Source organism: Vombatus ursinus, unplaced genomic scaffold, assembly GCF_900497805.2.
Source record: "Vombatus ursinus unplaced genomic scaffold, bare-nosed wombat genome assembly UNPS02014768.1, whole genome shotgun sequence".
NCBI classification, from domain to species: domain Eukaryota; kingdom Metazoa; phylum Chordata; class Mammalia; order Diprotodontia; family Vombatidae; genus Vombatus; species Vombatus ursinus.
Window position 1 is genome coordinate 38,046,479 of NW_020954546.1, and position 13,090 is coordinate 38,059,568.

Consider the following 13,090-nt stretch of genomic DNA (forward strand, 5'->3'; position numbering starts at 1 on the left):
CCAGGACAGAACCCTGTGGAGCATTCAAGGTTAGTGGGCATGCCCTAAATAATGATCTAGCAAAGGAGACTGAGAAGGAATGACCCCCTAGATAGGAAGAGTACTAGGAGAGGATAGTGTCAGGAATAACTAGAAAGAAGAAAGTATTGAGGAGAAGAGGGTGATTAACAGTGGCAAAGGTTGCAGATGAGGACTGAGAAAAGGCCATTAGATTCAGAAATTAGGGGATCATGGATAACTTTGGAGAGAACATTTTAAGTTGAATGATGAAGTTAGAAGGCAGATTTTAGAGAATTTAGAGAGACTGAAAGGAAAGGAAATGGAGGCATTGATGTCAGATGGCCTTCTCAAATAGTTTAGCCACAAAGGAGGAGAGATATGAGCTGTTAGCCATGGGGTTATAGAGGAATTTTTGGCAGGTGAAGAGAAATGGGGCATGTTTGTAGGCAGGTAAGGATGCAACCAGTAGATAGGTAAAGACTGAAGATAAAAATAGATACTAGAGAGAATACAAAGGACTGTATGGTAGTGGAGAATAAAGTTGTTAAGTGCATAAAATAAATAGAATTATAGAGGAAACCAATTATATTTAAAATTCGAGTTAATATTTTTTTAGTTCAAGTTCATGGACTCCAGGTTAAGAACTTATTTGAACACTGGAATCACTAGGTAAAATATACCCTTCATATAGTTTCCTCAAGGCAACTTTGACTTCCTTGTTTCTCAGGCTGTAGATGATAGGATTTAACATGGGGGTAACAATACAGAAGAGGACAGAAACCAGGATGACCACATCTAGGGAGTAACCTGAGCTGGGCTGGTCATAGTTGAAGTTTATGGTTCCATAGTAGATAACCACCACAGTAAGGTGGGAGGCACAGGTGGAAAAGGCTTTTTGTCTCCCTTGAGCAGACTGGATTTTCAAAATGGCAGAGATAATGAGCATATAGGACACAGCAGTGAAGAGGCAGGGGCTCAGACCAATGGTGGCACTGGATACATAGAGTGCGACCTCATTGATTGAAGTATCTGAGCAAGAGAGCTTCAGGAGTAGAGGGATATCACAGAGAAAATGGCTGATCTGGTTAGGACCACACAAAATGAGGGTTGCTGTGAGCCCTGTGTGTGTCAGAGAATTCACTAACCCACACATCCAGGACCCAGCTGCTAAGTAGGCACAGACCCTCTTGCTCATGAGAACTGGGTAGCGTAATGGATGGCAAACGGCTATAAATCTGTCATAAGCCATAGCAGCCAACAGGACACACTCAGAGCCTGCAAAAGTAACAAGGAAGAAGAGTTGAGACAGGCAGCCTTCATAGGTAATGGTCTTCTTCTCCTGGAAGAAACTGACCAGAATGATGGGGACAGTGGTGGAGGTGTAGCAGATGTCCAGGAAGGACAAGTTGCTGAGGAAATAATACATAGGAGTATGAAGAACAGGGTTGATTCTGATGGCTGTTAATATGAGAAGGTTCCCCAGAAGGGTTACCAGATATACAACCAAAAATATCAGGAAGAACAATCCCTGCAGTTCTGGGTGGTTGGAAAACCCCAGGAAGATGAATTCAGTGACAACTGTTTGGTTTCCCCTCTCTTTAATGTCCTTCATAGCTGGAATGAAAATAGAAAATGATATTGTTTGGGGGAGGAGAGAGTTAACCCCTTCCTCTATCTCACCCCCCCCTTATTACACTATAGGCTACAGGAATCAACGGGAAGTACTTAACCTGGAACAAAGAGAGCAAAGGAAGGGCAAAGATGGACAAGCACATGCTCATATGAATACCAAAGGACAGCCACCCAAGGGAGGAACGTTGGCTTGACTGGAATTCTCAACTCATGAATCTGGAGTTTTCTCTGGCTCGATTGCTTCTCTGATATTCACTGACCCCTTTGCACTGAGCTCAATGATGGACTGACTGCTGTTTTATACAAAAGCTCTGCTGGTGTGACATTCTTTCAGTAATTTAATAAACATTTATTAAGTGCCTACTATGTGTTATATATTGTGATAAGCACTGGGATTACAAATACAAAAAAAGAAAAAAAGAAAGACTGTCCACTCATACTGCTTTCTTTCTTGACTCCTTTTATTGACCCCAAGGTCACAGCACTAGTAAGTGTCTGGGGTCAAATTTGAGGTCCAGGCCAACAATACCCACTTAGCTACCTAGCTGCCTTAGCCAGGTGACATCCTGTCGGGCCGGCCCCCTGGATAGCCCCCAAGGGGACATGAATATCTGGTTGGCATCGTGGCAGCGTGTGGAACAAGAGCCCACACACATTTGCCATGACATTATCATGTCCCCCATAAATCTCTTCTCAAGCTAAAGATCTCCATTCTCTTCAAAACTCATTTTCACAGGGGGCATTGTGGCAAACACTCCAGGGGATGGGGAAGGGGAGGCACAAGACCAAGGAAAGATGATGTAAGGTGGTAGAGTCATCAGAGCAGAAATCAGCAGACGGAAACAAAGAGAAAATCAAGGAAGTGAATTACAAACTTTGCCTCCTTGGCAACTTTTGCCCAGATTTGGCACTGTCTACATGTTAGGTCAAACGGCAATGAGGCTGGGTTTTTTAACAAGCATGCCAGATGAAGTTCATCCTTTCAACGTAGTCACCTTGAGAATCTTTAGGCTTATACTTTATATATTCTTTATATTTTGAGACACCTAGTTGGTGCAATGGATAGAGTGTTGGACCTGACATCAAGAATACCTGAATTCAAATTTTGATTAAGAAACTTTCTAGCTATGTGACCCTGGGCAAGTCATTTAACCTCTAACTCAGGTTGTTCACTATGAAGTGGAATAATAATTGCACTTACCTGGTATGTTTGTTGTGAGAATCCAATGAGATAAAATTTGTAAAGCCCTTACTTAGCCCAGTGGCTGGCACACAATAGGCACTTAATAAAATCATGTTTTCTTCCTTTTTCCAATGATGCTACCCTTATTTAAAACTTCTAGGGAACTCCTCTTTGGGAATTGCCTCCTGAGCCTCCAGGATTGCTTTGAAACATCTTTGATGGTGACAAATCTTCATTCTTTGAGGGTGGATTTAGTTTGGGAGAATGACCAAAGATCCTTCATAACCTGTAGGTGATTAAGTTGGGTTATAAGAGAATGAAACTGATTTTCTTGTGTGGCTCATAAATTGACCCTGAAGGAAAATGATGCCATGTATCCTTTAGAACCACAAGGTCAAGTATCCCTCAGAACTCCTTGACTGGGGATATAAACACATAATCCTGTGTCCTTGCACTGATCCAGGTGGCTGTGACATCCTGTGCCCATGATCTCCCTTTGTTGGAGTGAATAATGGAATGTCATGAGTATTATACTAATGTTTCTTTAAAGGATGCAATTAGGTGACATCCTGTAGGAAGGAAACTGTCTCATGGCAAATAAAATGCAAATGCTAAGATAATACAGCCCAGCTCACTTCATCATCTCATCCACATCATTTGAGATGAACCCAAACTTTAGATAGATCTATGAGAACTATTAGAGAGGTCTGACCTTTGTCCACTGTCCAGGGATCATCCATTTCTGGAAAGAAATTTGTTTTCATCCCACCTGGATCTGAAATGAGAGGCAAAAAGCAAGACAAGATGCTTGGGAGGGCAGGTTAGCTCATGAGGCAGACAGAAGCTGTGCTTTGATTATAAAGGTGGTTCTCAAGCTGTTTAAGCCTGTGACCTCTCTGTACTTCAAGAGAAAATAAGAACATAGGAATGGCCACACTGGGTCCAACTAATGACCCATTCAGCCCAAATCCTGTTGACAACAGATCCCCTAAAGGGAAGTACCATGGGAGAGCATTTTGTCCACTCTGATTTCAATTTAAGAGTTGGTAATGAGGTATGGGCCAGCTTCATCTGCTTCTCAGAGAAAGGGAAGTAATAGTCCTGATCACACCATATATGGAGAATGGTTCAGGACATTTCATTTTAGAGTGGCTCCTAGAACCCTACATTTAGAACCTGAAGACAGCTAGAGATCTAGTAGTCTAATTCCTTTGTTTTGTGGAAAAGGAATTTGGTACTCAGAGAGGTTAAGTAATTTGCCCAAGGTTACACAGCTAGCAAGCAGCAGATCTGAGCACAGATCCTCTGACCCCAAGATCAGAGCCTTTTCCAATTCTCCATGCTGCTTCTCCAAGCCTTGTCTTCAGAGATATCCCATGCTCTTAGTTCTCCTCCCTTTCTAACCACTCCTTCTGTGTCCTTTCCAGACCTCTGAAGGAAGGTGTCCCTCAAAGGCCTGGCTTTGACCCACTTCTCTTCTCTCTCTACTCTCTCTCCCTTGAAAATCTCATTCAAACCTCTGACTTCAACTATGTCTTTGCAAGTATCTCTGAATCCTATATCTGGAGTCCTGAATCTACAGTGGTAAGTCTCTCCAAAGAAGTGAAAGAGGAAACAATAGATTAGGAATGCAAATGTACTGGAGGGAAAGACAATCTGGAAAAGAGAAGCAAAACCCAGGATTTCTGAGGGTCAATAGAGAAAACCATGCCACCCTGATGATTTCAGCCATTGAAAGCTTGGGTTACCAGCCTTGAGTCTTGATAGTACTTCTATTCTCCCTCATTCACTTCACGAGTTATTCCCCACAGCATCAACTCCAACTTCTTCTTTCCCTCTGACCCTCATTCCCACAAATGGTGATTTTGCCACTTGTAGGTTGTGTGATAGTGGGGCTTCTTTTTGTGTGTGGACAGTACAAGATGGCCAGTGAGGTCCCTTCTCTCAATCTTGCAATTCTGTCTCCTTCTTCACTATGAAGATTGAGGACATTAGACATCAACTCACCCTTCAGTCGACTGTACTCTCCCTCTCAACACTTCTCAGCATCCCTACCCATTTTCTTCTACTTCCTTCTTCTCTCAAAGTGAAAGACATCCCTTTTCCTAACAAAGTCTAAGTCTTCTCCCTGGGTCTTTGCACCATTATTTACCCCCTCCTTCAGGACCTTACTACAGCGACAATTCTCTTTTTCATGCACCATCAATCTTTCCTTCCCCTCTGTGTGTAGATACGCTCAGGTCTTCTCAATTCTAAAACTTAAAACCTAACAAACAAAAAACTAGTTTGCTTAATCTTATCAAGCTGTTATGCTTTAACTTTTCTCATCGCTGAACTTCTTGTAAAAGTCTCCCCAAAATGCCTTTGCTTTTTCCCATTTCCATCCTCTCCTCAGTCCCTAGTATTGGGCTTCCATCCCCATCTCTCTGTTCAGACCATCACCTTAAGGATCATCAATGACTCTTCTTTTCAGATGATTTGGCCTCTTTTTTTTTTTAAGTCTTTATCCTCTTTGAATTCTCTCCTTCTTTTAACTTCCTCTTTCCTATTGGGTACTATTGGATGTGTTTCTTTGGCTTTATAGCTAAGGCAGCCAAGTGTTACAGTGGACAGTGAGTGTGCCAGGCCTGGAGTTAGGAAGATCTCAGTTGAAATCCAGTCTCAGACACTTACTAGCTCTGAGACCCTGGGCATGTTACTTATCCTTTGTTTACCTCTGTTTCTTCAACTGTATTTTACAGTTATAATAATAGTACTTTTCTTGCAGGGTGGGTGTGAGGAAGAAATGAGATAATAAACATAAAGTGCTTAGCACAATGCCTTGCACATAGAAGGTTTTGTTTAAATGTTAGCTATTGTTATTATTATCATTATGGCTGTCACGTTCTCTTAGTTCTTCTTAGTCCTCTGTCCTTTATAGACCTTTGAAGAAGGGTATTCCTGAAGAGTATCTTCTTGGCCCATTTCTCTTCTCTCTCTACTCCCTCTCTCTCTTGAAAATATCATTCAATCCTATGGGTTCAATTATGTTTGTGTAAGTGACTCTGAAACCTTTATGTGCAGCCTTGACCTCCCATCTAAGCTCCAGACGTAATTCTAAAAAAAAGCTTCCCTTGATGATTCTAGCCCATGTAGCTACCATCTCATTTCTCTTCCTTCCTTCACTGCTACATTTCTTGGAAAAGTTGCTTATGTCCATGCCTCCACTTCTAGATTTTTCCAAGGCACCCCTACCTGGATGTCATAGCCACACTTCAAATACATGTTCCAAACCATGCTAGCGAGATCCCTCTCTCTCTCCCTCTCTCTCTTTCCCTCCCTCCCTCCCTTTCTCTCTCTTTCTGTTTCTCTCTCTCTCTCTCTGTCTCCTCCCCCCATTTTTTTTACATTTGTTTGTGGCACCACTATTCTCTTATTAATAATAATAGCTAACATCTATAGAGCACATGCTATATAGGTCAGCCGCTGGGGAAGTACTTTAAATTATTATTTCATTCGATTCTCCCAACAACATCGAGAGATCAGGGCCACACAGCTGGTAAATGTCTGAGGCCAGATTGAAGTCAGGTCTTCCTGACTCAGGCCAGGTGCTGCACTACACCACTACACCACCCGGCTTTTTCTAAAGTACCTTCTAAACGCTTGAGGAGGAGGTGATACTTTGAAGATGGGCTTTTCAGGCCTGTACCTAAAGATTATCCCTCTGCCCATAAAGGAATGGACAGATTCATCTTAGGTTATAGGATCTGACTTAGAATCAGAAGGGACCCTGGAAGTCATCTCACTCAACCCCTTCCTTTTCCAAATGAGGAAACGGGCTGAGATCAAGTGCTTTGCCCAAGATCTCACAAGTAGGAATGGGCCAGGCTCAGACTCAAACTCAGGTCATTTGAATCCTAGTCAGAAGAATGTGCTGTAGGGGGCAGCTAGGTGGCGCAATGGCTAGAGCACCGGCCCTGGATTCAGGAGGACCTGAGTTCAAATCTGCCCTCAGACATATAACACTTACTAGCTGTGTGACCCTGGGCAAGTCACTTAACCCCACTGCCTAACCAAAAAAAAAAAAAGAATGTGCTATAGATGAGATGTTTTGGGGTGAATTCAGGCAGAAGGTGGAGTGGGAGGAGCACTTGACCTTGAGACAGAAGACTTGGATTCTAGTCTTCCACTTAGAGATTAGGTGGCCTGGCACAAATCATCTTTAAGCTTTGGGTCTGAGTTTATTCATATGTAAAATAAAGTGTATTTGGACCAGAATATATCTAAGGTTCTTTCCAATTAGAATATTTCTTTGGTTCTTTGGGGTGCCCTTGTTAAAGGGTATGTTCTCTTTTCAGAAATATTCCTGTACCTCTAATTGTCATCTAGAAAGAGTAAATTACCTCCAGGCTCCTGCTGAGGTCTGGGCAGTTGGGGCTGGCCTGCAGGCTTGGGTAGAGAAGTAGATCAGAGTAGGCCTACACACAAAAGAGCATGTTCACCTACAAACACGAAGCTGAAGCTTCAAGTTTAATGGAATTATTGGCTCAAGGAGTAGATCAATGGGAATAGCAGCCAGTAGCTTTATTTGTGTAATCTTCTATTCTCTCCCAGCCTTGTTGGGAAACAAATCCTGTCCATTCCCCTCTGAAACATCTCCCAAATCTGTCCTTTCCATTCTCCCTGCTGTTCCCATGGCTCCCATGGGCCCTCATTACCAAGTGCCTGCCTGCACTACTGTAGCAGCCCCAAAGCAGGTCTTCTCCTTCTTTTCTCTGCTCCCTCCGAAGCAGTCTTCATGGTGGGCAGAGGAAAAAATTGAGATGTTCCATGTCAATCAAAGAAATATGACTTACCTCTTCCTTTGGTATTTTTTTCTTTAAAAAAAAAAACAACAACAGATGAATGAAACTGGATGTAAAGCACAAAGGAGAGGTTGTGGTTTCTTGATGGGAAGAAAATGAATTTCATGAGCAAAAGCCAAAAAGCTCCCACTTTAGCCTTGAGAACAGAGGTGGAATCACCTCTGGCAGTGAGCTGCTGCCCAGGTGCCTGCAATGAGAAGAAGACTTGGGCTTTTCAGGTCCTCCTCTGCTGGCTGCTCTACCTTCTTGCCTCTGCTCCACGGTTACTCCTGTGTGAGATGAGGGACATCAGCTTGAAGAGTTCAAATTATAAACCAGGTTATTTCCTATTAACCTGGTCAATCCCTAGAGGCCAGAGCAGGCTTTAGTCTCCAAGGTTAGTTTCTTGAGTCTCTGGACTAGTTCCTCTTTAGTACCTCAAGCAATGAGGCTTTCCTTTCCCAAGGGTCAGAGGCTCATAGAATGTTTGAGCTCTAAGGGAACCCTGAAAATCACCTCTTTGAAGCCTTTCCACACTTACTTCCTTGTCAGCATTTTTGATCTTTCCTTACGGTATAATTCTGGAATGTTGAACTTAAATTCACTAAAGATTTATTAAGTGTCCCTTGTCTATATACCACACAGCACTAGGCGCTGACAGAGGCGTCTGCCTTCCTGGACCTTACAATCTAGTCTACATATACATACAGCACCTGGGACTCTCCTTCACTTGGGAATTTCCATGACTGTTACCCCCAGATTGGAGGCATATCATGAGTGTGGGTCAGCATTCACTGAAAATCAAAGTTCATGATCCTTTATTGATGTGTTTCTTTTATCAGCCAATGAGAGGAAATACTAGTTCAAAGCAAAGGACATGTAATTCAACAGCACAGCAAAATAAATGACCAAAGAGTCTCCCCAGACAAACCAGGGGACACTGGTCCATAGGTAACCAGATGACCTGTGGGAAAGAGGGCATATACAGAAGCATGAATGGAGGAGCATATAATTATAAGGCATATGCATGGGCAGAGAAGACACAAGGGGAGCATTCATGGATGGAGCAGACATGGCAAGGACATGTGCTGCTTCTGTGAAATGCCCCTGATATCCTCTGGTGGCATCTCTGGGAAGGCTGCTTTATTCACTGAGCTGGGGGACTGAGTTGCTTAGTTTTAGGAGGCCTCTTCAGGCCCTCTGCTGCCCTGTTGGAGGGGCTGTGCTATCTGTTCCTGTTTGGAGAGTTATTTCTTAGAACCCTAGCCCCATAGGCTATTATTCAGACCACTGCAACCTAGGAGCCAGCAGACACCCTCAGGCTTAGATTGCTGGTCTTTTAACTTCATTGTTTCTGCCTCAGGCAGCCTCTCTGTGTGTTCAGTCTACTTTCTGACTTGGAATGAGAAAGCTCCTTTCAACTCCTTTCCATTTTAATGATGGCAATTATTCTCCATGCATATCACATGAGGGTAAGACTGTAAAGGGCCTGGGTGGAGCTCGGTTGCCTTAGGTCTCCCCTCCCCATCACCCCACAGGCACCCTGAGTAGTCAAATTGCCTCTCTCTCTATGCACAGAATAGTGTATACAGAACAGCAAATGTTAAGCATATCAGAGAAGTGTAAAACAAAATGCTATTTGAGGTCTGAAGAGAAAGGGTCATCAGTTACTAGGGAGATGGGGGAAGGCTTCCCAGAGGAGGTGGTATTTGGATTGAGTTTAAAGGTTGGATAAGAATTGAAATAGGCAGAGAGATGGAGCAAAAGACAATCCAGCCATGGAGGACAATGTTAGCAAATTTTGAGTGGCAAGAAATAGTTAGGACACGATAATAACTAACATTTATCTAGCACTTTTAAGGTTTGCAAAGTGTTTTACAAATATTAACTCATTTTGTGCTCACAATAAACCTGAGAGGTTGGTGTTAATACTATCCCCAGTTTACAGATGAGAACACTGCAGCAGATAAATATTAAAAGACTTCTCTGGTCTTATGCCTTACTGAGGGGGCTGCACTACCTCTTCTCTGCAGGGAGAAAACTAGGAAGTGTCTGAATCTGGATTTGAACTCGGGGCTTCCTCACTGCAGGTCCAGTGCTTTATCCACTGAACCATCTACCTATCAATGGAAGGAAAAGAATCCAATGGAGGAGAAAGCTTTATTCCATTTTGTCAGAGAAATTTCTTGTAACTGCACTGAAAAACAACAGTTGGGAGACACCAGGAGCTATGTATTAGGAACAAGTCTATTTCATACACAGAGAGAGCCAGCAGACTAAATTTCTCTTTGATTAGGAGAATAAGAGTTTTCTTTTAATAGAAAAAGTTATAGATGTGCATAATGAAAAATACAGGTTAAAAATAGCTACACATCAGTAAAGCCAGCTAGATAAGAGCTTCTTGACTGAGAAGTTCTTGTAGATCTTCAGAGGCTTAATAAATTTAAGATGTGCTCTGGGTGTCCCCTTTAATTTCATTTGTGAAGTCAAGAGCAGGACAGCAGCTATTAACTCTGTCATTCCCTTTTTGAGAATTTGTTTTCTTTCCTTCTCACTTCTCAGTACCTGTATAAGTTGCAATTGTTTCATCTCTGTGGTTTGTGTGTTCATATTTGTTTATTTTTTCATCTCTTATTCTTTGAACCAATACTCTAGTTTTAAGGCATCTTGGTCAAGTATGTTCTAAGAGAGAATAGTATAGAATAGAATAGAATAGAATAGAATAGAATAGCACACAAACCTACAAAAGAAAGGAGTTACTAAACTCTGACAAAGATTTGCCCAGCTACTGAGATTTGGGGACCAGGAGGAAGTCTCAAAAGAGTGAATTCAATCCATAGGTTGGAATTTGGACTTCTCCAACTCCTCTAGGTCTTTCTGTGTAGAATGAGCATGTTCCTCAATTTCTTCACTTTGTGAAGATATAGATGAAACATTCAGAGCAGAGTGGGTTATATATCACCCCCACAGAGGCCAGCAGAGTATCTAAGGCCATGAGGTTTTCAAGGACAATTTGTCATGGAGCCAGGACTGCCAAGGAGATGTTATGGAATTCTGTGATGGGCTCATTGATGGATTTTTTTTTTTGGTAAGGCAATTGGGGTTAAGTGACTTGCCTAAGGTCACACAGCTAGTAGGTGTCAAGTGTTTGGTCTGAGGCCAGATTTGAACTCAGGTCCTCCTGACTTCAGGGCTGTTGCTCTATATACTGCACCACCTAGATGCCCCTTCGTTGATGGATTTTTCAAAAGCTTTATGGGGGGAGTTATTTGTATGGTCTTTGCAGCACCATATGGGGCAAAAGTAGTTTTCATCCCTTCTTGGAAATTATCAAGCCATGATAACCTGGGAGAAGATTCTGGGAAGTTGGCAGAGTAGGTCATAAAACTACAAATTTCAGCTCTCCAAATTTCCTCCACAAAAAATGACTGAACATCCATCACCTCAGAGGAGCAGAAATAAACTTGGGGTAAAGCAGTTGTCCTCCTAAGACAATTTGAGAAGACCCTAGGAAAGACCCAACCTCCCTGGGCAGAGGTTGGGTCCGAGTGAAGTGCAAACACCTCCAGGCCAACACCGCAGAATCAACCAACAACAAGCCCTGGGAGCAGTTAGGTTGTGAGGCAGCCTCAGCCTTAGAAACTTTCATTTTGTAGACGGTGGGAAGGGTCTGATGGCTGAGTAGAAGACTGAAGCACCTTCCACAGTCAAGGGATTCCAAGCACAGCTGTGCTGACCAGACGCATCCCAGGCTGTGGCTGTTGGGAGAAGGAGTGAACACACACCCGGCGGGTGCAGTAGTGAGGGGCAGGGACCCTGTTGGCTGTGGGCACATGCAGGAGATCTGAATCCCTGGTTTCAGTGCCAGGACAGAGAGGACAGGTGTAGTTTGCAGTCACTAGAGGGTCCAAAGGGAACAAGATCATTAGCAGGACAGTGTGGCTGGGGGCCCTAGCCATTGCTTAGGAGTAGAGAAGAGAGCCCAAGGTTGGGCCCTCAGACAGAATTCAAAAAATAACATTAAAAAGAAACTGAGACTTGGGACATCATTTCCCATACTTCAGGACTACGATTTGATTACATTAATAGCTGCTAAAAACAAAATAAAACAAAAATAAATAAAAGTGTGTAAGCAAAGGATAAGGACCCCAACCATAGGTAGTTACTATGAGGAAAGAGAAGATCTGGGTTCATATTCAGAGGAAGATAATGGAGCTGCAAAAGCCACTCCTTTTACAATGAGAAATATTAAATGATCCCAAGCACAAAAAGAGTTCTGGGAAGAACTTAAAGAGGAATTTAAAAATCAAATAAGAGGGATCAAGGAAAAATTAGGAAAAAAATAAGAGCAATCCAAGAAAATCAAGAAAATTATGAAAAGTCAACCAACTTGAAATAGAGAATCAAAAACTTAAGGAAGAAAATAATTCCATGAAAACTAGAATTGGGCAGGGGAAGCTAATGAAGTTCTAAGACACAAAGGAATCAAAACAAAATCAAAAGAATGAAAAAATAAAAAAGAAAGTAAAACATCTCATCAGAAAAATAAGAATAGTTGGACTACCTGAAAATTATGATTAAAAAAAAAAGAATCTTGATCCAGAATTAGAAGAAATTATCAAGGAAAATTGCCCTGAAGGTCTAGAACAAAAAGACAAAGCAGAAATAGAAAAAAAAAATCCACCAATCACCACCTGAAAGAGATCCCAGGAAGAAAACCTGCAGAAATATCATAGCCAAGTTTCAAAGCTTCCAAGTTAAGGAGAAAATATTGGAAACATCAAGAAAAAAACAATTTAAATATCATGGAGCTACAATAAGGATTACACAAGACCTAACAGCTACTATGGCAAAAGACTGTGAGTCGTGGAATACTGCATTCTGTAGAGCAAAAGAGCTGAGATTATGACCAAGGATAACTTACCCAGGAAAAGTTGAGTATAATTGTGAAAGAAAAAAATGGACATTTAACAAACTGAAAGACTTTCAGGTTTTTGTGACAAAAAACCCAGAACTTGAGGGGAAATTCAACATGTAAGATCCAGAAGAAAAATAAGGTAAACATTAAAGACCAATTATAAGGAACTCAATAAGGTCAAATTGGTTACTGCATATATGTGAAAATATTAGCAGTCCTTTCAGGATTGTCATCATTATTTGGGTAGTTGGAAAGAAGGGCTTGGGCTGAGCTGAGCATGATAGGGCGATTCTAAAAAAAAGTAAAACTGTGTGCAGAGAGATAGAGAGGAGTAATTATCTCATACAAACGAGGCATAAAAGGAAGAACTGACGCAGAAGCTAGTAGGGAGGAGGGCCACTAGTGCTAGAACCTTATTGTCAACAGGAATGAGTTAAAGAGGAAGCAATATACACACACACACACACACACACACACACACACACACACACACACATGTATGTATGTAGTATAAAAGTCTTCTAAATTCAGAAA

The 13,090-nt window shown here is 42.0% G+C and overlaps 1 protein-coding gene across 1 annotated transcript; it reads right to left on the reverse strand.

Moving 5' to 3' along the window:
* Positions 1 to 637: 637 nt before the first annotated feature.
* LOC114042880 (olfactory receptor 5V1-like) lies at positions 638 to 1,612 on the reverse strand. Its single transcript, XM_027861644.1, has one exon. The coding sequence runs from the start codon at positions 1,610 to 1,612 to the stop codon at positions 638 to 640; it is 975 nt and encodes a 324-aa protein (XP_027717445.1).
* Positions 1,613 to 13,090: the final 11,478 nt, after the last annotated feature.

Excerpts from the sequence above, each read along its gene's own strand:
- LOC114042880 (XM_027861644.1), bottom strand. The coding sequence starts at position 1,612 with ATGAAGGACATTAAAGAGAGGGGAAACCAAACAGTTGTCACTGAATTC.